The sequence below is a fragment of the Schistocerca piceifrons genome, chromosome 2 (assembly GCF_021461385.2).
Source record: "Schistocerca piceifrons isolate TAMUIC-IGC-003096 chromosome 2, iqSchPice1.1, whole genome shotgun sequence".
Taxonomy (NCBI): Eukaryota; Metazoa; Arthropoda; class Insecta; order Orthoptera; family Acrididae; genus Schistocerca; species Schistocerca piceifrons.
In genome coordinates, this window is record NC_060139.1 from 611,284,791 (window position 1) to 611,309,476 (window position 24,686).

At 46.8% G+C, this 24,686-nt stretch overlaps 1 protein-coding gene across 1 annotated transcript in view; it reads left to right on the forward strand.

Annotated features, from left to right (window-relative positions):
- LOC124775662 (dynein axonemal heavy chain 8-like) overlaps positions 1-24,686 on the forward strand; it is a 605,208-nt gene that overhangs the window by 393,014 nt on the left and 187,508 nt on the right. Inside the window, exons 32-33 of the mRNA XM_047250489.1 lie at positions 9,986-10,273; positions 13,515-13,811. Of these exons, the coding sequence (XP_047106445.1) occupies positions 9,986-10,273; positions 13,515-13,811 (585 nt within the window). The remainder of the gene's footprint in view (positions 1-9,985; positions 10,274-13,514; positions 13,812-24,686) is intronic.

A 24,686-nucleotide genomic window follows, 5' to 3' on the forward strand; every position in this document is an offset into this window, starting at 1 on the left:
AAGACCGCGAATGTTAAAATTAGTGAGATTCGAGCTCACAGGGAACCTTAGAGCAGTCGTTCTTAACTGCGAAATATTCGCGACTGGAACAAGACAACAGGGAAGTAGCAGTGCCACCCAGTTCTTACACTAAGTACCTACTCTCAGCCACACACCAGAAAAGAAAGCTAGTTAATATTGCGTTGTCATAAAGTTCTGAGTTAAGTTGAAAGTTTCAAGTCTTTAGCTTATCGGGAAGTTAATTTAAAATCAAGTGCAAAATTTATGCCGAACAGACAGACAGACAGAAACTAAGTACCTTCCGCCACACACCAGACTCGAAAGCGAATTAATGTTACAGTGTTATATAGTTCTAAGCTATGTTGAAATTTTGAAGTTTCTAGCTTATTGGGAAGCTAGTTTAAAATCAATTGCAAAATTTGTACCGAAAAACAGGCAAGAAACCGACCAGTGATTGTTCATTTATATACAGAAAAATTGCAGTCCGATATTTGTTTTATCGATATATCTCAACAGGGACATTAAAACACGAAGAATGAACAGCAATCCAGCAGAGGCTCAGTAGAGCTACAAGCTTGGTGGTAGCAGTTAGCGCCGGCCAGGACACTGCTGTCGCCCTGGTACTGGTTATTCTTCGAGTTTTACTGTCCAAGTTGATAATTATCGATAACACGAATATCGCACTAGAGTAATATGGGCTCGCTCTATCGAAAGAGCACAAAAAATACAGCTTTAAAAGTCATTTTGTTTGTAACGGAAAACAGACCCGACGCTTTCCGACGACCCTGCTCGTCGTATGAAAGACGTAATGAGCATTGTCTGTTTGGGCAGACTCCAGCTACATAATGCAAGAACGAAATTGCAAATATCTGCTTAAACACCAGAAAAAATGGGCCTGGCGACGACTCTTAGGACACACACACACACACACACACACACACATATATATATATATATATATATATATATATATATATATATATATATATATATATATATATATAGGGTGTTACTAAAAGGTACGGCCAAACTTTCAGGAAACATTCCTCACACACAAAGAAAGAAAATATGTTATGTGGACATGTGTCCGGAAACGCTTACTTTCCATGTTAGAGCTCATTTTATTACTTCTCTTCAAATTTCATTAATCATGGAATGGAAACACACAGCAACGTAACGTACCAGCATGACTTCAAACACTTTGTTACAGGAAATGTTCAAAATGTCCTCCGTTAGCGAGGATACATGCATCCACCCACCGTCGCATGGAATCCCTGATGCGATGATACAGCCCTGGAGAATGGCGTATTGTATCACAGCCGTCCACAATACGAGCACGGAGAGTCTCTACATTTGGTACCGGGGTTGCGTAGACAAGAGCTTTCAAATGCCCCCATAAATGAAAGTAAAGACGGTTGAGGTCAGGAGAGCGTGGAGGCCATGGAATTGATCCGCCTCTACCAATCCATCGGTCACCGAATCTGTTGTTGAGAAGCGTACGAATACTTCGACTGAACTATGCAGGAGCTCCATCGTGCATGAACCACATGTTGTGTCGTACTTGTAAAGGCACAGGTAGAGTATCCCGTATGAAATCATGATAACGTGCTCCATTTAGCGTAGGTGGAAGAACATGGTGCCCAATCAAGACATCACCAACAATGCCTGCCCAAACGTTCACAGAAAATCTGTGTTGATGGCGTGATTGCACAATTGCGTGCGGATTCTCGTCAACCCACCCATGTTGATTGTGAAAATTTACAATTTGGTCACGTTGGAATGAAGCTTCATCCGTAAAGAGAACATTTGCACTGAAATGAGGATTGACACATTGTTGGATGAACCATTCGCAGAACTATACCCGTGGAGGCCAATCAACTGCTGATAGCGCCTGCACACGCTGTACATGGTACGGAAACAACTGGTTCTCCCGTAGCACTCTCCATACAGTGACGTGGTCAACGTTACCTTGTACAGCAGCAACTTCACTGACGCTGACATTAGGGTTATCGTCAACTGCACGAAGAATTGCCTTGTCCATTGCAGGTGTCCTCGTCGTTCTAGGTCTTCCCCAGTCGCCAGTCATAGGCTGGAATGTTCCGTGCTCTCTAAGACGCCGATTAATTGCTTCGAACGTCTTCCTGTCGGGACACCTTCGTTCTGGAAATCTGTCTCGATACAAACGTACCGCGGCACGGCTATTGCCCCGTGCTAATCCATACATCAAATGGGCATCTGCCAACTCCGCATTTGTAAACATTGCACTGTGTGCAAAACCACGTTCGTGATGAACACTAACCTGTTGATGCTACGTACTGATGTGCTTGATGCTAGTACTGTAGAGCAATGAGTCGCATGTCAACATAAGCACCGAAGTCAACATTACCTTCCTTCAATTGGGCCAACTGGCGGTGAATCGAGGAAGTACAGTACATACTGACGAAACTAAAATGAACTCTAACATGGAAATTAAACGTTTCCTGACACATGTCCACATAACATCTTTTCTTTATTTGTGTGTGAGGAATGTGTCCTGAAAGTTTGGCGGTACCTTTTTGTAACACCCTGTATATATATGTGGTGCGTCAAAAAAATGCATACACACTTTGAAGCATCATAGAAAATTTATTTCCCATTCTACAATTTTAAATTTCTGGAAATGGAAAGCTTAAAGTCCAATTGGAAAAATAAATGTACTTTGCAAATGTGATTAATGTTCAAACTGGTGGCCTTCAGCATCAATACATTTCTGAGTACGAGTCACCACTGATTCCGTACATCGTACCAAAGTGTGCAACTAGATTTCAGCGCACACTGCTTGAATCTCATTCCAAAGTGTGTCCAGGTTACGTGGTTTACGTTTGTACACCTCATCTTTTACTGTGCCACATAAGAAGAAATCCAGCGGCGTGAGGTCTGGAGAGCGTGCAGGAGACTTGATTGGTCCCCTGCGTCCTATCCACTGGCCTGGCATTGTGATCCAGGTATGCTCGTACGTCCCTATGATAGTGCGTCGGGGCGCCATCTTGTTGGAAATACAACTCATCATTACCGTATAATGCACGAATGGCAGGGAATATGGAGTCAGCAAGCATTGTTAGGTACGTTTCTCCAGTAACAGTACCTTCAAAGCAGAAAGGCCCAATGAGTCCCCTTGCAGACAAACCACACCACACATTTACACCAGGCAAATTCACAGCCTTCTCAACTGTAATGTGAGGATTATCTTCAGCCCAGTACATACAATTGTGCCTATTGACAGTTCCATTGAGTTTGAATTGGGCTTCATCCGACCAAATTATGCTACCCATAAATCCCGTTTCACGTCTCACCATCTCGTGAACCCATTCACAAAGTTCTAACCTTCGATCTGGATCGTCGTCACTTAGCTGTTGCACCAACCTTGGAATGTACACACGAAACTTGCCTTTCTTCAGAATGCGTAGCACACTACTAGCACTTTCATTAATATCACGTGCCGCTTGCCTTGGAGATTTTTGAGGCGAACGCTGAAACAGTTCCAAGAGGCTGCAGTTGTGGAATCATCGCTTGTAGCTGTACGAGGTCGCCCTCATCGACCTTTATGCACATCACACACTGTTCCATGAATTTCGAATTTGTCTCGTAGACATGTAATTGTTAACCTTGAAGGTGTTTCTGTACCATACTCACTTCTCCACTGTCTTCGAACCGCAGCTACATTCTCAAACCCCCCAGGGGCTCAGCATTCATTTGCTGAGTACGGGCTTGGCGACCCCGGGGTCCTGAGCTGGGGACTGGTCAGCGCCGTCAGTCTCCTGTCACCATAACCCCTGGACATGCTTCAGCGACCACCGCATGGCGCGACGGTGGAATGTTGTGTGCTGCGGGGAATGGTAATCTTGGCTTGACCGCCTGGATTGCAAGGAAGGTAAACCTCTATAAAAAACCCTCAATCTTACGGTGTGCTGCGCGCCTTTAAGATGCATGGCTGTTGGGGTGGAACAGTCGCAAGCGGGCAACCTCTGGGGCACCTGCCGCGCCCCAGTTGTATAAGGCTTACCTAGGCACGCGGAGCTCTGTCTAGGTGGACTTCTAGTTCCCTAGCTGCTCGTGGGACCGAGCTGGAACCCTCGAACTTTTATTCTTCTCCTGCCAGCGGAAAGGGTGGACCGCTGGTGGGTTCTAACACCCAATCCAACAAGAGGGCTCGTGTAGCCAGTCCTCCTGATTCAGGTAGTAGTAACAGAACGCATGCTGCTTCGCAGAATGTGTTTTTCATAATTAAAAGAAAAGATGGGAGTTTTGAAAAAGTTTCGCCATTTTATATACAGAAGGGCTTAGAAGGTATTGCTGGCACATTAAAATCTGTAAAGCGCTTGCGAAATGGCACCTTGTTGGTTGAAACATCTAGCTTCCAGCAAGTCCAGAACCTTCAGAAGGCACAATTTCTTGGGGAGTTTGCGATAGATACTGAATTTCACAACACCTTGAACTACAGCAAGGGTGTTGTGACTTGCAGAGATCTCGTTGACATTCCCCAAGACGAACTGAAGGCTGAACGGTCCCAGGAAGGAATTGTCGACGTGCAACACATTATGAAACGGGTGGATGGTGCTCTCATAAAGACTGACTCATTTATCCTTACATTTAACAGCACCAAATTGCTAGAGCATGTGAAGGCAGGTTTCCTACGTCTCAATGTACGGCTTTATTACCCCAACCCCATGCGGTGTTTTAAATGCCAATACTTTGGACACACTACTCTCGGCTGTAGAGGGGAAGCCACTTGCGGGAATTGTGGTAAAGCCGCCCATGAGGGAGTTGGTTGCTCCTCTCCTCCCAAGTGTGTCAACTGCTCTGGGGATCACCCTGTGTGGAGTAGGGAATGCAGAGTTTTCCTTGAGGAACGGAAGATCCAGGAACTAAAAACTACAAAACGCATCCCGTACAGTGAGGCGATGAAAATTTACAAGTCCATGCAGCCACCCACGTTCGCTGCTTCCTTTTCTTCCGTTCTCAAACAACCAGTCTTGAAAACCGATGCCGCTACACAAACGGAGGTTGCTACTGTCAGCACTAGCACCTGCGCTTGTCAATGTACGTGTGCTGCTGCCGTTCCTGTGAAGCCTGCTGCTCCCCCCCGGCCTTCTGACCAGGCCATGGTAGCTGACATCATGGAACTTCCTGCCCCTTCCTGGGTCCAGTCTTGTGCACTACCCAGCGCTGCTACACCCCCTACTGCTTCTGAGGTTTTGGCTCCAATGCCACCTCAGGCCAGAACATCGAAGCCAAAGACAAAGGTAAAGACTCGCCCACTAAAGGAGACTGCAGTTATACAGTCTCCTGATGTGGATGTCATTCTCTCTGATGTCTCTCTCGACTCCTCTTCTGAGGCGATGGAGGTTGATGTCAGACTGGGGCAATCATCTCGCCCCAAAACTGAGCCTCCACCTGTTGTGGGCTCTTCTCCCCGACAGAAAGTGAGAATGAAGGTACTCCCACCCTGATAGATGGCTCCCATTATACAGTGGAACATGAATGGATTCCGGGCACATGTGGAGGAACTGAACCTCCTAGCACGGCAACGCCCCCTGTGCTTGTGTTTACAGGAAACGCATTTAAAACCATCTGATGCTCCTGTACTAATGGGCTATACGTCATATCGCAAAGATGACCTGACTGGAGAAAGGGCCAAAGGCGGAGTCGCTGTGTTTGTCAATAATGACCACCACTCCTCTGCTCTCCCCCTGGATACTGACCTGCAAGCAGTTGCAGTTGAAATTCATTCACCTCGGAGGCTTACCGTTTGCTCCCTTTATTTACCCCCTCTGGATGCAATGACCTTAGACGCTCTCACGGATCTTATCGACCAACTCCCCCGCCCATTTCTCCTCCTGGGAGACTTCAATGCCCATCATGTCCTGTGAGGCTCCACTTCTCTTTGCGCTCGAGGTCGAATTTTGGAGAGCCTCCTAACATCTCAAGTGTTGTGCATCCTCAACACAGGTACTCCGCCTCATTTCTCTACTGCTACAGGGTCATTCTCAGCCATTGACCTATCTTTCTGCTCTCCAACCCTCACCGACTCTGTTCACTCAGAGGTCATTGACGACCTTCATTCCAGCGATCACTTCCCTATCTGCATTCATCTCCTGGATGGTGTATCGCTGGAGCAGCGGCCACCATCGTGGATGATTGGCAGCGCTAACTGGCCACTGTTCATTCGGTTGGCTGTCTTTGACCGCCACAACAACGTACAGGAATGGGTGGATCACATCACGCTTGTGGTCCATCATGCTGCTGACCTGTCCATACCACAGTCTTCTGGCACTCTTAAGCGGTGGACGGAAGAGTGCCGTTCAGCCATCCGGGACAGGCGTGCGGCTCTTCGCCGATTTAAATGCCGCCCAACAGCGGTCAATCTTACCGCCTTACGAATCGCGAGAGCCAGGGCACGCCGTGTCATTAAAGAGAGCAAGAAAAGGTCATGGCAGGAGTTCCTGGACTCCATCAACCGTTCCAATTGTTCCACAAGAGTATGGGAAGCCATCTGGAGGATTTCCGGTAAACACAGCCGTTTACCAATAGCTGCTGTCCTGAGCCAGGGATGCCTCCAAACGACACCCAGAGCCATTGCTCAGACGGTGGCAGAGCATTTTGCACAAAGTACTGCCACTGCAAATCAGGATCCAGCGTTTCGTCGCTACCGTGCGACTATCGAAAGAGCTAACCTGTGACTTTCGGTCGAACAGTTCTGAGGCCTACAATTCCCCTTTCTCCATGTGGGAACTTGAATCGCCACTTACTGAGACTTCTGACTCTGCACCAGGTTACGGCCGCATCCGGTACTCCATACTTCGACATCTGCCAGCGGCGTCAAAGGAAATCCTCCTCGAATGTTTTAATCTCATATGGCAGACAGGAGTGTTCCCCACCTCGTGGAGGGAGGCAATCCTCATCCCTCTCCTCAAACCAGGAAAGGACCGCACATGTCCCGGTAGTTATCGTAGTATCGCCTTGACAAGCTGTGTCGGAAAGACCCTGGAACGGATGGTTAACCGGCGTCTGGTCTGGCTGTTAGAGACCAGATAGCTCCTTAGCCGCTTTCAGTGTGGATTCCGAAAATTTCGGTCCACGGTCGACAACCTGACCCTCCTAGAGGCGGCTATTCAGCAGGCTTTTCTCCGTCAGCATCACTGTATCGGTATCTTCTTTGATATGAGTAAGGCATACGATACTACTTGGAGACACTGTATTCTTGCACAAATGCATCAATGGGACTTTCGTGGCCACCTCCCGATTTTCATTCGGTCTTTCCTGTCTCAGCGGTTTTTTCGGACCCGCGTTGGTAACACACTGTCTGATCGCTTTGAGCAAGAGAACGGTGTCCCCCAGGGCAGTGTTTTAAGCGCTACCCTGTTTGCCATAGCCATCAACAGTATAACGTCTACAGTGAGGAGTCCAGTACAGTGCTCCTTATTTGTGGACGACTTTGCTGTTTTCTGTTCCTCCAACAGTGTTGCGACCGTGAGCCGTCAGTTGCAGCTAACAGTGCGGCGGTTAGAGGAGTGGGCTGCAAAGACAGGTTTTCGGTTTTCTGCCGATAAGTGTGTTTGTGTTCATTTTAATCGTTCTCGTCATCTTTGCCTGCCTTCCATATGGGGGATACTGTCCTACATTTTAGAGACACAGTGCGGTTTCTGGGCCTAATTTTTGACTCCAGGTTGTCATGGCTGCCACACCTACGTGACTTGAAAGCCAGAACGCTGAAGGCACTGAACATCCTCAAGTGCCTCATCCACAGGTCTTGGGGCGCGGACAGGGCGCGTCTCCTTCAGTTTTATGGAGCTTTTGTGCGTTCACGGCTGGACTATGGGTGCACAGTATATGGGTCAGCGAGGCCATCTTATTTGCGGATCCTTGACGCTGTTCACCATGCTGGTATCCGACTGGCCACGGGTGCTTATCGGACCAGTCCCGTACCCAGCCTCTGTGCTGAGGCTAGCGAACCGCCACTTACCATCCGGCGGCAGCTCCTGCTGGTGCGCCAGGCTTTTACGTTTCTTGCAGCTCCCAGATCGCCTGATCACCATCTTGTTGCCCATCCACCTCTGGACCGCCTTTTTTCCCGCCGTCCCCGGGCTACGTTGCCGTTTGGGATCCGTATGCAACATGTACTAGAGTCCCTCGGTGTGGAGTCTGTACAACCCCAAATCCAAGGTTTTAACCGCCTGCCACCCTGGTTACTGAAGAAGCCCGGAGTAATTTTAGATTTATTGCAGTACAAGAGAGATTGCACTCCTGCCACCGTTTTTAATGCAGCATTTTCTGCCATTTTATCTGAGCACCACGACTATGTAGCTGTTTTTACGGATGGGTCGAAACAAGGGGATTCTGTTGGTTGCTCAGTTGTTTTTCCATATCGTGTCCTCAAGGTCCGACTGCCTCAGACTTTTACTGTCTTTGATACAGAATTGTTTGCGATCTTGCGGGCACTGGAGCACATGAGACATTCTTCCTCTCCTAAATTTCTTGTCTGTTCCGATTCACTCAGTGCCCTTCACTCATTGCAACGTTTGTATGCGGCAGACAAAATTGTCCAGACCATCCAGGATGCCCTCCTCCGACTACAGCGACTGGGGAAGGTTGTAGCTTTCTGCTGGGTTCCGGGGCATGTTGGCATTGCTGGGAATGAAAGGGCAGATCTCGCAGCCAAGGAGGCGTGTCTCGCCCCACAAGTATCTCAGTGTGCTATCCCCTTGCACGCACTCACCTCGCTGTTGAGCTCACGGGTCATGCGTCGGTGGGAGGATGAGTGGCTGGAAGTGACTGACAATAAGCTCCGTATAGTCAAGCCCACAACGCGTGTGTGGTGTACTTCCTTTCAGCCCCATCGACGGGACGAGGTTCTCCTCACTCGGCTTCGGATAGGCCACAGCCCTATGACGCATGGCTTCCTGCTCCGGCGAGAGGACCCTCCATGTGTGGTGCTTGCGGCGTCCAGGTCACTGTGCACCACGTTTTATTGGATTGCGTTTTATTTTCTGACCAGCGGGTCGCGGCTGACTTGCCAGCGGACCTGCCATCTCTTTTAGGCAACACTCGGACGAATGTGGCTAAAGTTTTAAAGTTCTGTGCCCTGTCAAATGTTTTTACAAAGATTTTAGGGAGAGGATTTTAATTTGCTCACTGTGTGACAAGCTCGCCCATATTTTATGTAAGTGGCCAGCCAATAACAATTTCCTGTGACATTCTTGTTGTTATGTTTCCCCTTTCCTTAGGTTTTACTTTCTTAGGTAGCATTTTCCTTCTTTTCCTGCTTTGTTTGAGTGTGTGCTTTAGTTTTCTTAGGTCTGTCCACATTCGTTCCTTTTAATGTGTGTCAGGGCGCTGATGACCTCGATGTTGAGCGCCCATAAGCCCCAACACACCACTACCACATTCTCAAACTTCCAGTAGCACTTAATTATCTGATTCCGCGCTTCAAAGCTCAAACGCACGTCCGCCATGTTGCAGTTACTTCCTTGCCACTGCTGTCGCCTGTTGAAGAAACATAACATTACTTTCTCACAGATATTTGACCTTGTAGAACGGGAAATAAATTGTCTATGACACTTCAAAGTGTGTATACATTTTTTTGACGCACCCTGTATATACAGGGTGGTCCATTGATAGTGATCAGGCCAAATATCTCACGAAATAAGCATCAAACGAAAAAACTACAAAGAACGAAACGCGTCTAGTTTGAAGGGGGAAACCAGATGGAGCTATGGTTGGCCCCCTAGATGGCGATACCATAGGTCAAACGGATATCAACTGCGTTTTTTTTTTTTTAATAGGAACCCCCATTTTTTATTACATATTCATGTAGTACGTAAAGAAATCTGAACAAACCGATTCGTCAGCTTTAAAAAAATGTTTTCCTTGTAAGGAGTGGAATTGTTTTGTATATGCTTGTTTGTTAACACTTGCCGCCTGAGAAATGAATGTTCCGTTATCGCAGATGATCGACCTGCTGATGCCGTATCTGGACTCCCCGTTGTACACGTACGAGGCGGCGAAGCAGGCGTGCGGCAACGTGGCGGGTCTGCTGCAGTGGACGGTGTCCATGACGTCTTTCTACGCTGTCAACAAGGAGGTGCTGCCGCTGAAGGCCAACCTGGCCATTCAGATGGCAAAGCTGAGTGCCGCCGAGAAGGAGCTCAACGAGGCGCAGGCCTTGCTCGACGAGAAGCAGCGCGAACTGGACGCCGTCAAAGCGCAGTTCGACAAGGCCATGGCCGAGAAGCAGGTTAGCACTTCCACCTCTTGCTTCGTCTGCTCACGAGGCGAACACGGCAAGTGCCATTTCCCAGAAACTCCGCTCAGCGGGAGACGAGTCAGAATAAGCGAACACGTGTCTCGGCTTCTCTGTAGATACTCGAGCGTATCAGTAAACTGCTGTCAAAGTTTTCGACGTACTTTAAATGTCTTTAAGCGCGCAATAATTTCAGCCGAAACTTCGGCATGGCGGCTAGCGTGGCGGCCTCTTACTTTTGCGCCCCTTACTCGAACCCGATTATTGTTTTTTCATTTATCTACCCATGTCTGCTGAAGGTTACTACATGAATATTCCTTATCGATTCAGGAGATACAAGGGCGTTATATTAATTGTAAAATTACAACTGCGTTCCACAATAAGTGTCATACATTTATTACATAATTTTTGTATGGTACTGCCAGGTGTTACAGTCTGTTTAAACTCTCATATTCTTATATTTCATTCTTATATCAATTCTTCTATTAATTCTTGTATTGTGTTCAACATTCGAAACATGGTAATTCCGAATACCACGAGCATCACACAAAGGCAGGTTTGCCACAGCGGCATTTTTTCGTATGAATCTCACTCGAGAAAGAAATGTTGTTAATAGTGCTCAAGATTTCACGCGTTAATAATTTCGTGGCAAACCTGACATATCGGATCACTTTACCGAAAACTGGCTCTTGCATTTGATTGTGAATCAAGATACACTACACGACTTTCAAGAAAAAATTTCAAATAATGTTCATATTCACTTTTTTTTAATTCATTCGCCAGACATTCAATAAGTAGACGAATCAAAACAACTTTATTTCAATATACATTGGAAAACATTCTTGTGGTAATCTTCTATGGATGTGGGTAGATAAATGAAAAACAGGAATAAAAATAGTAATGGGGTTTCGAACACGGGAAGCAAAAGTGTGAAGCTGCAGTGATAGCCACTGTGCCACCGCTTCGGTTGAACTGTTTACTCGCTAAAAGACACATAAAGTGCTTCAAAAACTTTGGCCGCTATTTTCTTAGGAACGGTCGCCTATCTACGGAAAACTGAAACACGTGTTCGCTTTTTTTGACCCCTCTTCCACTGAGTGAAGCTTCCGGGAATTCAAATTATGGCACCTGTCGTGATCTCATCCTCAGTTTTTTGTGTCAAACTACTAACGGGCAAAATATACAGATTACACTCTACTATTCTCCTCTATAAGCGGCAATCATATAGTAGCGGCAATCTAGCTTAGCACCCGCTCCTTCGCTCGGGTTTGTGTGGTAATTGCAACAAAGATAATGTTATAAACATATATTACCCTACTGAAAAGTTGATGTAGTAATAAGCCGCTTCTTTTTATACAATTCCGAGAAAGCCGATTAGTCGCGGTGATTGTTAAATAGCTTTCTTTGATTTATTTCACAAATTGCAACACGTTCTAAACTTTTCGCGCTAATTAAGGACATAGCAGTATGGTCTTTTTCTAATGGACATCTGACCAAGAAGCGATTCTGGTAGCTGGAGTCCGAAGTTTTTGTTAACGCTGCCTTTTGAGTTCTTGTGGTGGCATTTCCATAGAAACTTCAATCCTCGACACATATTTCTTTATTTCTCGACACATATTTCTTTATTTCTAACCTCGAAGTCAAATCCCAACTTCTGTAATTCCATCTTCAAAATTGCCTTAATAGAAACTTTTTCAAATAACCTTTCATCCCTTTACGGGTGGAATTTCGAAAATCCTTTCTTAAACTATGCCTACAGTATAAGATCAGTACTGGGCTGCGCGATGATGAGTCAGTGAATGAGTGAGGACATTTCCTTTTCTATACCCTAAGACAAAATGAAAAATACACACCACAAAGGCATTATCCGAATGGGACTTAAATCGGTAGATATGATATACATGTACAAATAAGCCAATCATTACAATTTCAGAAAAAAGGGATGATTTATTCAAGAGAAAGAGCTTCACAAATTCATCTCGGCGAAAATAGTCAACAGTGAGTTGCTTGAGCCACGCGTTCGTGGAGGTACTACCCAACCTAAAAACATACGACTTGTAATAGCTATGATTATTAGTCTGCAGTACACCGTCCTCAGTCACCAGTAAAAATATCTGCACTTATAACCGCCACATCCTATATACTGCACGCATTTCCTCCTGCCTCTCTATTTGTCCTTCTCCTCCTCCACCCCCCTCCCTCTCACTATGTTCACTTCCTCCTTCTCCCTCTCTCTGTCGACCTTCTCTTCCCCCTCTCTGTGTCCAACTTCCCCCTCCCCCTCTCTCTTTGTCCATTTCCTCCTTCCCGCTCTGTCTTTCCGTTTCTTACGTGACCCCGTTTTCGCCCCCATCCCACCCCAAAAGGGCATGGTTCTTGCAACAACAGTACTTCTTTCCAAGCACGATAGCCTCCATATAGGAGAGAGATATTGGCGAAATGGAAGCTGTAAGACTGAGTCGTGCGTCGTGCCTGGATAGCTCAGTCAGAAGAACAATTGCTCGCGAAATGTAATGTTAAGGGTTCGAGTCCTAGTCCGGGACACAGTCTTAATCTGTCAGCAAGTTACAAAACAACACACAGTCACTATCTCAACTACCCAGGCAAGACTACGACCGCTCGTCACAGCTGTAATTTTGTCAGTACCTCCTTCCTAAATTCACAGGAACTCTCCTGTGTGCCTTGTGGGGCTACCACTCCTGTAAGGAAGGATGTAGAACAGAAATGATTTAGCAACCACCTATGGGTCATTTATAGAATACATCTTTCATTCCACAGTGGAGTTTGTGTTACTTTGAAACTTCTTTGCAGATTAAAACTATCTGGTGGACCAGGACTTTAGCCAGAGACCTTTCCCTTTCACAGGCAATGCTCTACTGACTGCGCTACTCGAGTATGGCTGTCGATCCGTTTCCACAATTTAAATTCTGCCAGTAGTCCCCTCCTACTTTCCAAACGTCACGGAATCTCTCCGAATACCTTACGGTAATATGACTATTGAAACAAAGATCATCGGGGATAGGTCAAATGGTAAGAAGATTTCCTGGGAAAGCCGAGGCTCAGAGCTCGATTGTCGCTTTGGTGCACAGTCTTAATCTGTCAGGAAGTTTTAATTTACCGTGGTCAAAATAACTGCTTATGACATCTCGCAAGGTTTTAGCGATTTGTGAAAATGTAGATAACGTGAAGCCACTCGAGAACAACCCCAAACGAACGTAGACTGTACTGGCGACAGGCGGTGCTGGACGAGGCTGAGCGCTGCAAGAACAAGATGGACGCAGCTACGGCGCTGATCGACGGTCTAGCGGGCGAGCGAGTGCGCTGGACGGAGCAGTCGGCGCTGTTCAAGGCGGAGATAGACCGGCTGGTGGGCGACGTCCTGCTGCTCACCGGCTTCCTGTCCTACACGGGGCCCTTCAACCAGGAATACCGCGCCCTGCTCGTGCACTCGTGGATCACCATGCTCGGCAAGCGCTCCATCCCCTACACCGCCAACCTCAACATCACGGACTGCCTCGTGGACACCGCCACTGTAAGTACAACGGTACAGGGTTATTCTAAATGATGGACCCATTTTCAAAACTTCGTATTTATTCAAGCACAAATCCAAAATGAACAAGCTTTATGTCAATGAAAAGAGGAAGTTTCAAAGTTTTTTTCATAATGTTTGATATCAATTTAATAAATTTAATAATTTGTAATTAATTAGCTTTTAATAATTATTTAATAAAAGTGGTTCTCTTTTCTCCAAAGGTCTCTTTAATTTTCCCGTAGGCAGTATCTATCTCACCCCTAGTGAGATAAGCCTCTACATCCTTACATTTGTCCTCTAGCCATCCCTGCTTAGCCATTTTGCACTTCCTGTCGATCTCGTTTTTGAGACGTTTGTATTCGTTTTTGCCTGCTTAATTTACTGAATTTTTATATTTTCTCCTTTCATCAATTGAATTCAATATTTCTTCTGTTACCCAAGGATTTCTACTAGCCCTCGTCTTTTTACCTACTTGATCCTTTGCTGCCTTCACTACTTCATCCCTCAAAGCTACCCATTCTTCTTCTACTGTATTTCTTTCCCCCATTCCTGTCAACTGTTCCCTTATGCTCTCCCTGAAACTGTGTACAACCTCTGGTTTTATCAGTTTGTCCAGGTCCGATATCCTTAAATTCCCACCTTTTTGCAGTTTCTTCAGTTTTAATCTACAGTTCATAACCAATAAGAACTACTGACGGCCTTGGGAGAACCAGCCCTGACAAAACTCTACCATCTGGTGAGCAAGATATATGAGACAGGCGAAACTCCCTCAGACTTCAAGAAGAATATAATAATTCCAATCCCAAAGAAAGCAGGTGTTGACAGATGTGAAAATTACCGAACTATCAGTTTAATAAGTCACAGCTGCAAAATACTAACGCGAATTCTTCACAGACGAATAGAAAAACTGGTGGAAGCGGACCTCGGGGAAGATCAGTTTGGATTCCGTAGAAATGTTGGAACATGTGAGGCAATACAGACCCTACGACTTACCTTAGAAGAAAGATTAAGGAAAGGCAAACCTACGTTTCTAGCATTTGTAGACTTAGAGAAAGCTTTTGACAATGTTGACTGGAATACTCTCTTTCAAATTCTAAAGGTGGCAGGGGTAAAATACAGGGAGCGAAAGGCTATTTACAATTTGCACAGAAACCAGATGGCAGTGTAAGAGTCGAGGGACGTGAAAGGGAAGCAGTGGTTGGGAAGGGAGTAAGACAGGGTTGTAGCCTGTCCTCGATGTTATTCAATCTGTATATTGAGCAAGCGGTTAAGGAAACAAAAGAAAAATTGGGAGTAGGTATTAAAATCCATGGAGAAGAAATAAAAACTTTGAGGTTCGCCGATGATATTGTAATTCTGTCAGAGACAGCAAGGGACTTGGAAGAGCATTTGAACGGAATGGACAGTGTCTTGAAAGGAGGATATAAGATGAACATCAACAAAAGCAAAACGAGGATAATGAAATGTAGTCGAATTAAGTCGGGTGATGCTGAGGGAATTAGATTAGGAAATGAGGCACTTAAAGTAGTAAAGGAGTTTTGCTACTTGGGGAGCAAAATAACGGATGATGGTCGAAGTAGAGAGGATATAAAATGTAGACCGGCAATGGCAAGGAAAGCGTTTCTGAAGAAGAGAAATTTGTTAACATCGAGCATAGTTTTAAGTGTCAGGAAGTAGTTTCTGAAAGTATTTGTATGGAGTGTAGCCATGTATGGAAGTGAAACATGGACGATAAATAGTTTGGACAAGAAGAGAATAGAAGCTTTCGAATTGTGGTGCTACAGAAGAATGCGAAAGGTTATATGGGTAGATCACATAACTAATGAGGAGGTATTGAATAGAATTGGGGAGAAGGGAAGTTTGTGGCACAACTTGAAAAGAAGAAGGGATCGATTAGTAGGACATCTTCTGAGGCATCAAGGGATCACCAATTTAGCATTGGAGGGCAGCGTGGAGGGTAAAAATCGTAGAGGGAGACCAAGAGATGAATACACCAAGCAGATTCAGAAGGATGTAGGTTGCAGTAAGTATTGGGTGATGAAGAAGCTTGCACAGGATAGATTAGCATGGAGAGCTGCATCAAACCAGTCTCAGGACTGAAGACCACAACAACAACCACAATTATTTAATAATGAGAAATGGAGAAATGTTATAAATGCTTGATAGGTTCCTGGGAATTACTCCGGATAATATTGTAGAAACCGCACAATATTTCAGCGAGACAACTGCCTGCCATCTTCAGGGGTACTGTTGCGTCGCTTTTTTTTTCCTTTATTATGATTTCATTCCCCTGCCCCATATGGGCAAGGGAGGGCTGTCAGCGGCACAATCCGCCGCTCTTCAGCCGAGTGACATGACAACTTAAAATAAGAATAAAATGTTACATACATATGGCGATAAAAGATGAGAACTTAAAACAGAATAATGGGAGAAAATGGAGGTAAAAATAGACTGACATGGAGACATTCATGGAGGACAGTTAAAAAAGTCACCAGAAAGTTAAAAAAACACAGTTGGCGATTCTTAAAACACAGAGAAGATACTGAATGGACATGCACAGGTTAAAAGTCGGCCACAGTATTAAAAACACTCCAGAACAACACACTTAAAACCCACTTGGAGCACACACTATGAAGAATAAAACTGCCAGGTGGGACCTGCCGAGGGAAAGGTCAGAGAGGATGGAAAAGGAGGGGAGAGCAAGGGGCAGCAGGGGAAGCAGCGGGATGAAGAGAGGAGGGGCATCAGTGGGTACATGAAGAGGCAGGAGACATGTGGGGCGGGAGAAGACAGGGCAGGAGGGAGTGCAGACACACTGAAAGGGGACACAAGAGAGGGAGGGGGAGTAGGAGGGGGAAGCCGCTCAAGAGGAGGGAGGGGGAGGAGAGGGAGCCCTGAGGAGGAGGCAGGAAGAGGGGGTTAGAGTTGGTAGGAAGGGAAGATGTCGGGGCGAAGATCATCATCCGGGACGGGTAGATGGTGGAAGTTGCATTGGGAAAGGAGATGGAGGGTGTGGATCGCGTCGCTGAGAAGCTCGCCAATTTATATGCTGGCTTTCTAGAGCAGCGCAGGCGCCAGCGGGGCATAACGTCATCGAAGACTAATCGTAGACAGCGTAGAATACCAGAGCCCTCTGCTGGAGAAACGGGTCGCGGTCTGCGGAAGCGCGCCGCGGCGCGGGAAAATGCGGCCGGGAGCGACGGACCCCGTTCGTGCGCGCGAGGTGTTGGCGCGCGATTTAGGCATCTGCGCTAAGGCTTCCCGTCTGCGTTGACTCGGTGCAGTTGCTAATCTGCGGCTGACGATTCCTTAATGCCGCCAAGGCTGGCTCCCAGGCTTTGCTCAGGTGAAACCCCGTGTCTCTGTTTATTAGGTCACTGCTTACACGTATTTCGACCGCCTTTTTGGTGATGGAGTCCCAGTATGTGGAAGCATGCGAGAGGATCTTGGTTTCTTCATAATTCAAACCGTGTCCCGTGTCAAGGTAGTGTTCAGCAACCGCAGATTTCTCTGGCTGACCCAACCTCGTGTGACGTTTCTGGTAAACATAGCCGTTTACCAATAGCTGCTGTCCTGAACCAGGGATGCCTCCAAACGACACCCAGAGCCATTGCTCAGACGCTGGCAGCGCATTTTGCACAAAGTACTGCCACTGCTAATCAGGATCCAGCGTTTCGTCGCTACCGTGCGACTGTCGAAAGAGCTAACCTGTGACTTTCGGTCGAACAGTTCTGAGGCCTACAATTCCTCTTTCTCCATGTGGGAACTTGAATCGGCACTTACTGAGACTTCTGACACTGCACCAGGTTACGACCGCATCCGGTACTCCATGCTTCGACATCTGCCAGCGGCGTCAAAGGAAATCCTCCTCGAATGTTTTAATCTCATATGGCAGACAGGAGTGTTCTCCACCTCGTGGAGGGAGGCAATTCTCATCCCTCTCCTCAAACCAGGAAAGGACCGCACATGTTCCTGTAGTTATCGTAGTATCGCCTTGACAAGCTGTGTCGGAAAGACCCTGGAACGGATGGTTAACCGGCGTCTGGTCTGGCTGTTAGAGACCAGATAGCTCCTTAGCCGCTTTCAGTGTGGATTCCGAAAATTTCGGTCCACGGTCGACAACCTGACCCTCCTAGAGGCGGCTATTCAGCAGGCTTTTCTCCGTCAGCATCACTGTACTGGTATCTTCTTTGATATCAGTAAGGCATATGATACTACTTGGAGACACTGTATTCTTGCACAAATGCATTAATGGGGCTTTCGTGGCCGCCTCCCCATTTTCATTCGGTCTTTCCTGTCTCAGCGGTTTTTTCGGACCCGCGTTGGTAACACACTGTCTGATCGCTTTGAGCAAGAGAACGGTGTCCCCCAGGGCAGTGTTTTAAGCGTTACCCTCTTTGCCATAGCCATCAACAGTATAACGTCTACAGTGAGGAGTCCAGTACAGTGCTCCTTATTTGTGGACGACTTTGCTGTTTTCTGTTCCTCCTCCAGTGTTGCAACCGTGAGCCGTCAGTTGCAGCTAACAGTGCGGCGGTTAGAGGAGTGGGCTGCAAAGACAGGTTTTCGGTTTTCTGCCGAAAGGTGTGTTTGTGTTCATTTTAATCGTTCTCGTCATCTTTTTACTTTGCCTGCCTTCCATATGGGGGATACTGTCCTACGTTTTAGAGACACAGTGCGGTTTCTGGGCATAATTTTTGACTCCAGGTTGTCATGGCTGCCACACCTACGTGACTTGAAAGCCAGAACGCTGAAGGCACTGAACATCCTCAAGTGCCTCAGCCACAGGTCTTGGGGCGCGGACAGGGCGCGTCTCCTACAGTTTTATGGAGCTTTTGTGCGTTCACGGCTGGACTATGGGTGCACAGTATATGGGTCAGCGAGACCATCTTATTTGCGGATCCTTGACGCTGTTCACCATGCTGGGATCCGACTGGCCACAGGTGCTTATCGGACCAGTCCCGTACCCAGCCTCTGTGCTGAGTCTGGCGAACCGCCACTTACCATCCGGCGGCAGCTCCTGCTGGTGCGCCAGGCTTGTAAGTTTCTTGCAGCTCCCAGATCGCCTGCTCACCATCTTGTTGCCCATCTACCTCTGGATCGCCTTTTTTCCCGCCGTCCCCGGGCTACGTTGCCGTTTGGGATCCGTGTGCAACGTGTACTAGAGTCCCTCGGTGTTGAGTCTGTACAACCCCAAATCCAAGGTTTTAACCGCCTGCCACCCTGGTTACTGAAGAAGCCCGGAGTGATGTTAGATTTATTGCAGTACAAGAGAGATTGCACTCCTGCCACCGTTTTTAATGCAGCATTTTCTGCCATTTTATCTGAGCACCACGACTATGTAGCTGTTTTTACGGATGGGTCGAAACAAGGGGATTCTTTGGTTGCTCAGTTGTTTTTCCATATCGTGTCCTCAAGGTCCGACTGCCTCAGACTTTTACTGTCTTTGATACAGAATTGTTTGCGATCTTGCGGGCACTGGAGCACATGAGACATTCTTCCTCTCCTAAATTTCTTGTCTGTTCCGATTCACTCAGTGCCCTTCACTCATTGCAACGTTTGTATCCGGCAGACAAAATTGTCCAGACCATCCAGGATGCCCTCCTCCGACTACAGCGACTGGGGAAGGCTGTAGCTGTCTGCTGGGTTCCGGGGCATGTTGGCATTGCTGGGAATGAAAGGGCAGATCTTGCAGCCAAGGAGGCGTGTCTCGCCCCACAAGTATCTCAGTGTGCTATCCCCTTGCACGCACTCACCTCGCTGTTGAGCTCACGGGTCATGCGTCGGTGGGAGGATGAGTGGCTGGAAGTGACTGACAATAAGCTCCGTATAGTCAAGCCCACAACGCGTGTGTGGTGTACTTCCTTTCAGCCCCATCGACGGGACGAGGTTCTCCTCACTCGGCTTCGAATACGCCACAGCCCTATGACGCACAGCTTCCTGCTCCGGCGAGAGGACCCTCCAATGTGTGGTGCTTGCGGCGTCCAGGTCACTGTGCACCACGTTTTATTGGATTGCGTTTTATTTTCTGACCAGCGGGTCGCGGCTGACTTGCCAGCGGACCTGCCATCTCTTTTAGGCAACACTCGGACGAATGTGGCTAAAGTTTTAAAGTTCTGTGCCCTGTCAAATGTTTTTACAAAGATTTTAGGGAGAGGATTTTAATTTGCTCACTGTGTGACAAACTCGCCCATATTTTATGTAAGTGGCCAGCCAATAACAATTTCCTGTGACATTCTTGTTGCTATGTTTCCCCTTTCCTTAGGTTTTACTTTCTTAGGTAGCATTTTCCTTCTTTTCCTGCTTTGTTTGAGTGTGTGCTTTAGTTTTCTTAGGTCTGTCCACATTCGTTCCTTTTAATGTGTGTCAGGGCGCTGTTGACCTCGATGTTGAGCGCCCATAAGCCCCAACACACCACCACCACCACAGTACGGCACGCCTGGCCCATATGAGTCTTCCGACATTGGCACGGGATTTTATATATTCCTGGTCTCCTCAGGCCGAGGTTATCTTTAACAGAGCCCAGCATTGATTGCACTCGTGCTGGAGGCCGGAAAACTGAAGAAGGCGGGCAGTTGTCTCGCTGAAATACTGTGCGGTTTCTATAATATTATCCAGCGTAATTCTCGGGAACCTATCAAGCAGATGCAGCGCCGAGAAAGCCTCAAACAGCACAATGTTATAAATGTTCAGTGTGGCCACCGTTGGCTGCACGGCAAACATCGGCACGGTAGCCAAAGTTGTCCCGCACATGCAAAAGTGTATCTGCTGTTACTGAGTGCACGGCAAAAGTGATCCGTTTCCGCAGATCGTTCAGAGTGGTTGGTAGAGGCGGGACGTAAACAGCTTGCTTCACATAACGCCATAAGAAATAGTCGCAGGGTGTGAGATCAGGAGATCTCTGTGGCCAGAAGTGCAGAGCCATGTCCTCAAGTCCCCTGCGACCGATCCAGCGCTGAGGAAGGGAGTCATTGAAAAAGCCTCGTACATCATGGTGCCTATTGGGCGGAGGTCCATACTTACTGGAAAATGAAGTCCTGGGAATCTTCCATAACATGCGGGAACAGCCCTTGTTCCATCATTCCCAGGTACATGACTGCCATTACAGTTCTTTCCGCAAAGAAAAATGTTCCATAAACCTTTGTACGGGACACGGAACAGATCACGTTTATCTACGGTGAGTCTCTATCGTGTTGCAATGGCGAACGTGGATTTTCCAAACCCCATTGCAAACATTGTGGCCGGCCAGTGTGGCCGAGCGGTTCTAGGCGCTTCAGTCTGGAACCGCGCGACCGCTACGGTCGCAGGTTCGAATCCTACCTCGGGCATGTACGTGTGTGATGTCCTTAGGTAGTTACGTTTAAGCAGTTCTAAGTTCTAGGGGACTGATGACCTCAGATGTTAAGTCCCTTAGTGCTCAGAGCCATTCGAACATTGTGTCTGTTGACTTTTCCACTAAGGTGGAACGTCGCTTCTTCGCTGTAAATTACACGCTGTTGTAATGCATCATCCTCCATCTTTGCTAGCACATAACCACAAAATGCGAGACAATTCTCTTTGTCATTGGAGCTAAGAGCCTGTACAAGCTGTAATCGGTAGGGCTTGTACAGCAAATGTCATCTCAGAATTTTCCATACAGTTGGTTGGGATATTCCAAGCCCTCGATTGGCTCTATTGGTCGACTTACTGGGACTGCGCACAAAACTTTCTTGAATCCGTCGGACATCATCCTCTGACACACGCGGTCGCTTGTGCTTTTTCCTTTGCACACACTCCCAGTCTGTTTAAACTGCTTAAACCAACGGCTAAAGCTTTTGCGAGTTGTTGGTTGAATACCGAATTTGGTACGAAATGCCCACTGCACTGCAATTTGCGACTCACTTTTCGCGAACTCAAGAACGCAGAAAACCTTGTTCTCTAGAGTCGCCATCTCACTCACAACTGACAGTGAAACGGAATTACGGCCCTATTTCCGCGCGAACTCTACCTGCCACCTCTGAAACCATCACCACCCTCCCGCCACCGTCCGCCAAAAAACTTTGAAACTTCTTCTTTTCATGGGTATAAAGCTTGTTCGTTTTGGATTTGTACTTCAATACATACGAATTTTTGAAAATGGATGCGTCATTTAGAATAACCCTGTATATTAACATAGCTAAGTCTGCTGCCACAACTAGCATACAGCATACATTATAATGTAGCAGCTTTAGCACTGGACTTCCAAAATTTTTAGTCATACTCTGACAAAAATGGAAAGTCTTAGTTACACCACGTACACCTTACCTAATGCTACCAAAGTGACAGACCACTATTTTCATGCCTGTGGTGTACAGGATGTCCATAATTAAAGCACCAGTTTCAAAACGCCGTAGAAAGAGACATAGAATGTCGTCAAATTTCAACAGCATATTATTGACGCAGGGGGAAACGTCAAGCAACAGAAAAATATTTAATGAAAATTTTACCAACAGATGGCGCTGTAACAGTCTTAACATAAATGGAATCAGCTACTAGTGGCAGCTGAATCGCAATACGATGCCTATGGTTTGAGTTTCACGTAACACCATCCGTACTGTTCGATATGCATGATTGCACAACTTTGGCAGTCGACACTTGTGGTACTGTTAGTTAGATTAGCCCATCCATCACAGCAAGGCTGTACACATCGGATGGAATAAATAGGTTTTTGAGTGTGCTGAAGCCAAAACCCGCATAAAAAGCAAAATGACATCGGTTTTTAAATGTCATAAGGCCGAAAACAGCGTAAAAAGCAAAAATCTGAGACGGCTGCAAGACATGTTCAATATGCTGTCCGTAGTTTTCTGCCATAAGTTGAAATCGCGAAAAAGCATGATTTACGGCAGATCGAAATGTCTGGAGGTAATTTTCAGAATGCGATGCTCAATGCGTGACTTCAATTCAACTACGTTCATAATTGGAGCACGGAACACATCGTTCATATAACCCTACAGCCAGGAGTCGCGTGGAATAAGATCAGGTGATCTGAACGGACAGGCTGTAGGGAAATAATGGCCGATAATTCTAGCATTTTCAAAATGCCTCTGCTGCAGCCACTACACTGGCTGTGCAATGTGCACAGGAGCGCCATCTTGCTTAAAAATGATCCTACCCACACATCCACGCTGTTGAAGGGTTGGAACGACGTTGGTGCGCAAAAGAGCCTCATAGCGTTTACCTGTGACAGCACAGGTAAAAGGACCGGCAGGACCGATCTCTCGAAAAAATACATCTCAACGATAAACGATGCCCTCAACACCAATCACAAAGTCACCTTTGCAGAATGGGGTGGCACCAGTTGATGTGCGTGAGGATTTCTTGCTGCCCACATTCTGCAATACTGCATACTGACGTGTTCTTGGAATGGAAATGGGCTTCGTCTGTCCACGGAATGTTCCACGATCTTTCATTGTCCACTTCCATGCGAGCAAGAAATTCCAGAGTGAACGTTTGTCTTGCTGGCAGTCAGCAGGAAACAACTCCTGAACATGGGTGATTTTGTATGGACAGCAATGCTGCGTGTTTCGTAGAATTTTATGCACCGTGCTCGCAGGCATCTCCAACGTTCTGGCAATTCCCCGTGAACTGCATGTTTGCACACCACCACTCGACCCATCCGCTGCACTGTGGCCGCATCTTCGACAGATGTCGGATCAACTGCTTTCCTCCCCCTGTCACGTTGCACTTCAAAAGAACCTACATATCCGAATTCTGTAAACATTTTCTCCAGACATTTAGCAGACATATGACCAATGCCTTTTTCATACCCTTGAGTTTCTCGAACTTCTGCAGGGCTAATGGCGCACAGGGGCCGTTCTTGTAAAAGAGCTTTACCAGTAACGCGCGATCCTGCATGGAGACAGATGCAAAATGAGGAAGAGCCATGTGCCGCGCATCTGTTGACGTGCATATTATGACGCTTACAGCGCCATATATTGGTTAAATTCTCCGTAGATTTGTTTTTCGTTCTATAACGTTTCCCCCTGCATCAATAATATACCGTTCAATTTTGACGTCATTCTGAGCAGTGGTTATCTTTCTACAGCGTTTTAAAACTGGAACTTTAATTATGGACACTCTGTATGTTGATCAAACGCCATCCTTGAGCTAGTTTACTTTCAGTACAGAAATAAGCCATTGTTACGGATGAAGAATGGTTTAAGTATACGGCACAGTAAATGAAACACGAACACCACCATAACGAACTGTCCTCGCGACAGTTGGCCCCTCTGTTGTTACGTTTCGATTCTGTCACCGCTGAGACAGGGAAATGTCATAGTGCCACATCACAGGTGCACGCAGTTGTTGGGTTATGTCCTTGTTTGTTGACGGACTTTACTAGTGTGTTCGTCCACCTTTTGGTTTGGAGGCAAGTAAAGAAGAGCAGAGAGGTGTGGTTCGTTTTCTGGTGGCTGGAGTGCTGGAGTACGTGAGTCATCGAACGGCGCACACCGAGAGATAATGCTCACCCAGAACAAGCCCATCGAGTCAGGGTTACCTGACGCAGGGAGATTGACGACTCACGAAGCATGAAATCCGTGTTCAGGTCGGAATTAGACATGGCTCCGTGCATGCGGTCGTCAATGATCATTTGCATTATCGCCAAACATGCACGCAGCGGGTGCTGCATCACCTTACGGAAGGACAAAAGATACAGAATCTTCTCAACTCTGAGTCGTCTGTGGCGGTACCACGAGGAACAGCATGCATTTTTGCCCCATATCGTAACAGGGGACGAAACGTGACGCCACCATTTCGAGCCCTAGTGCAAACGGCATAGCAAACAGTGGAATCATTCCACGTCTCCCCCAACAACAAAAAATCCAAAGTTGTTCACAGAAGTTCCGATACGGTCAT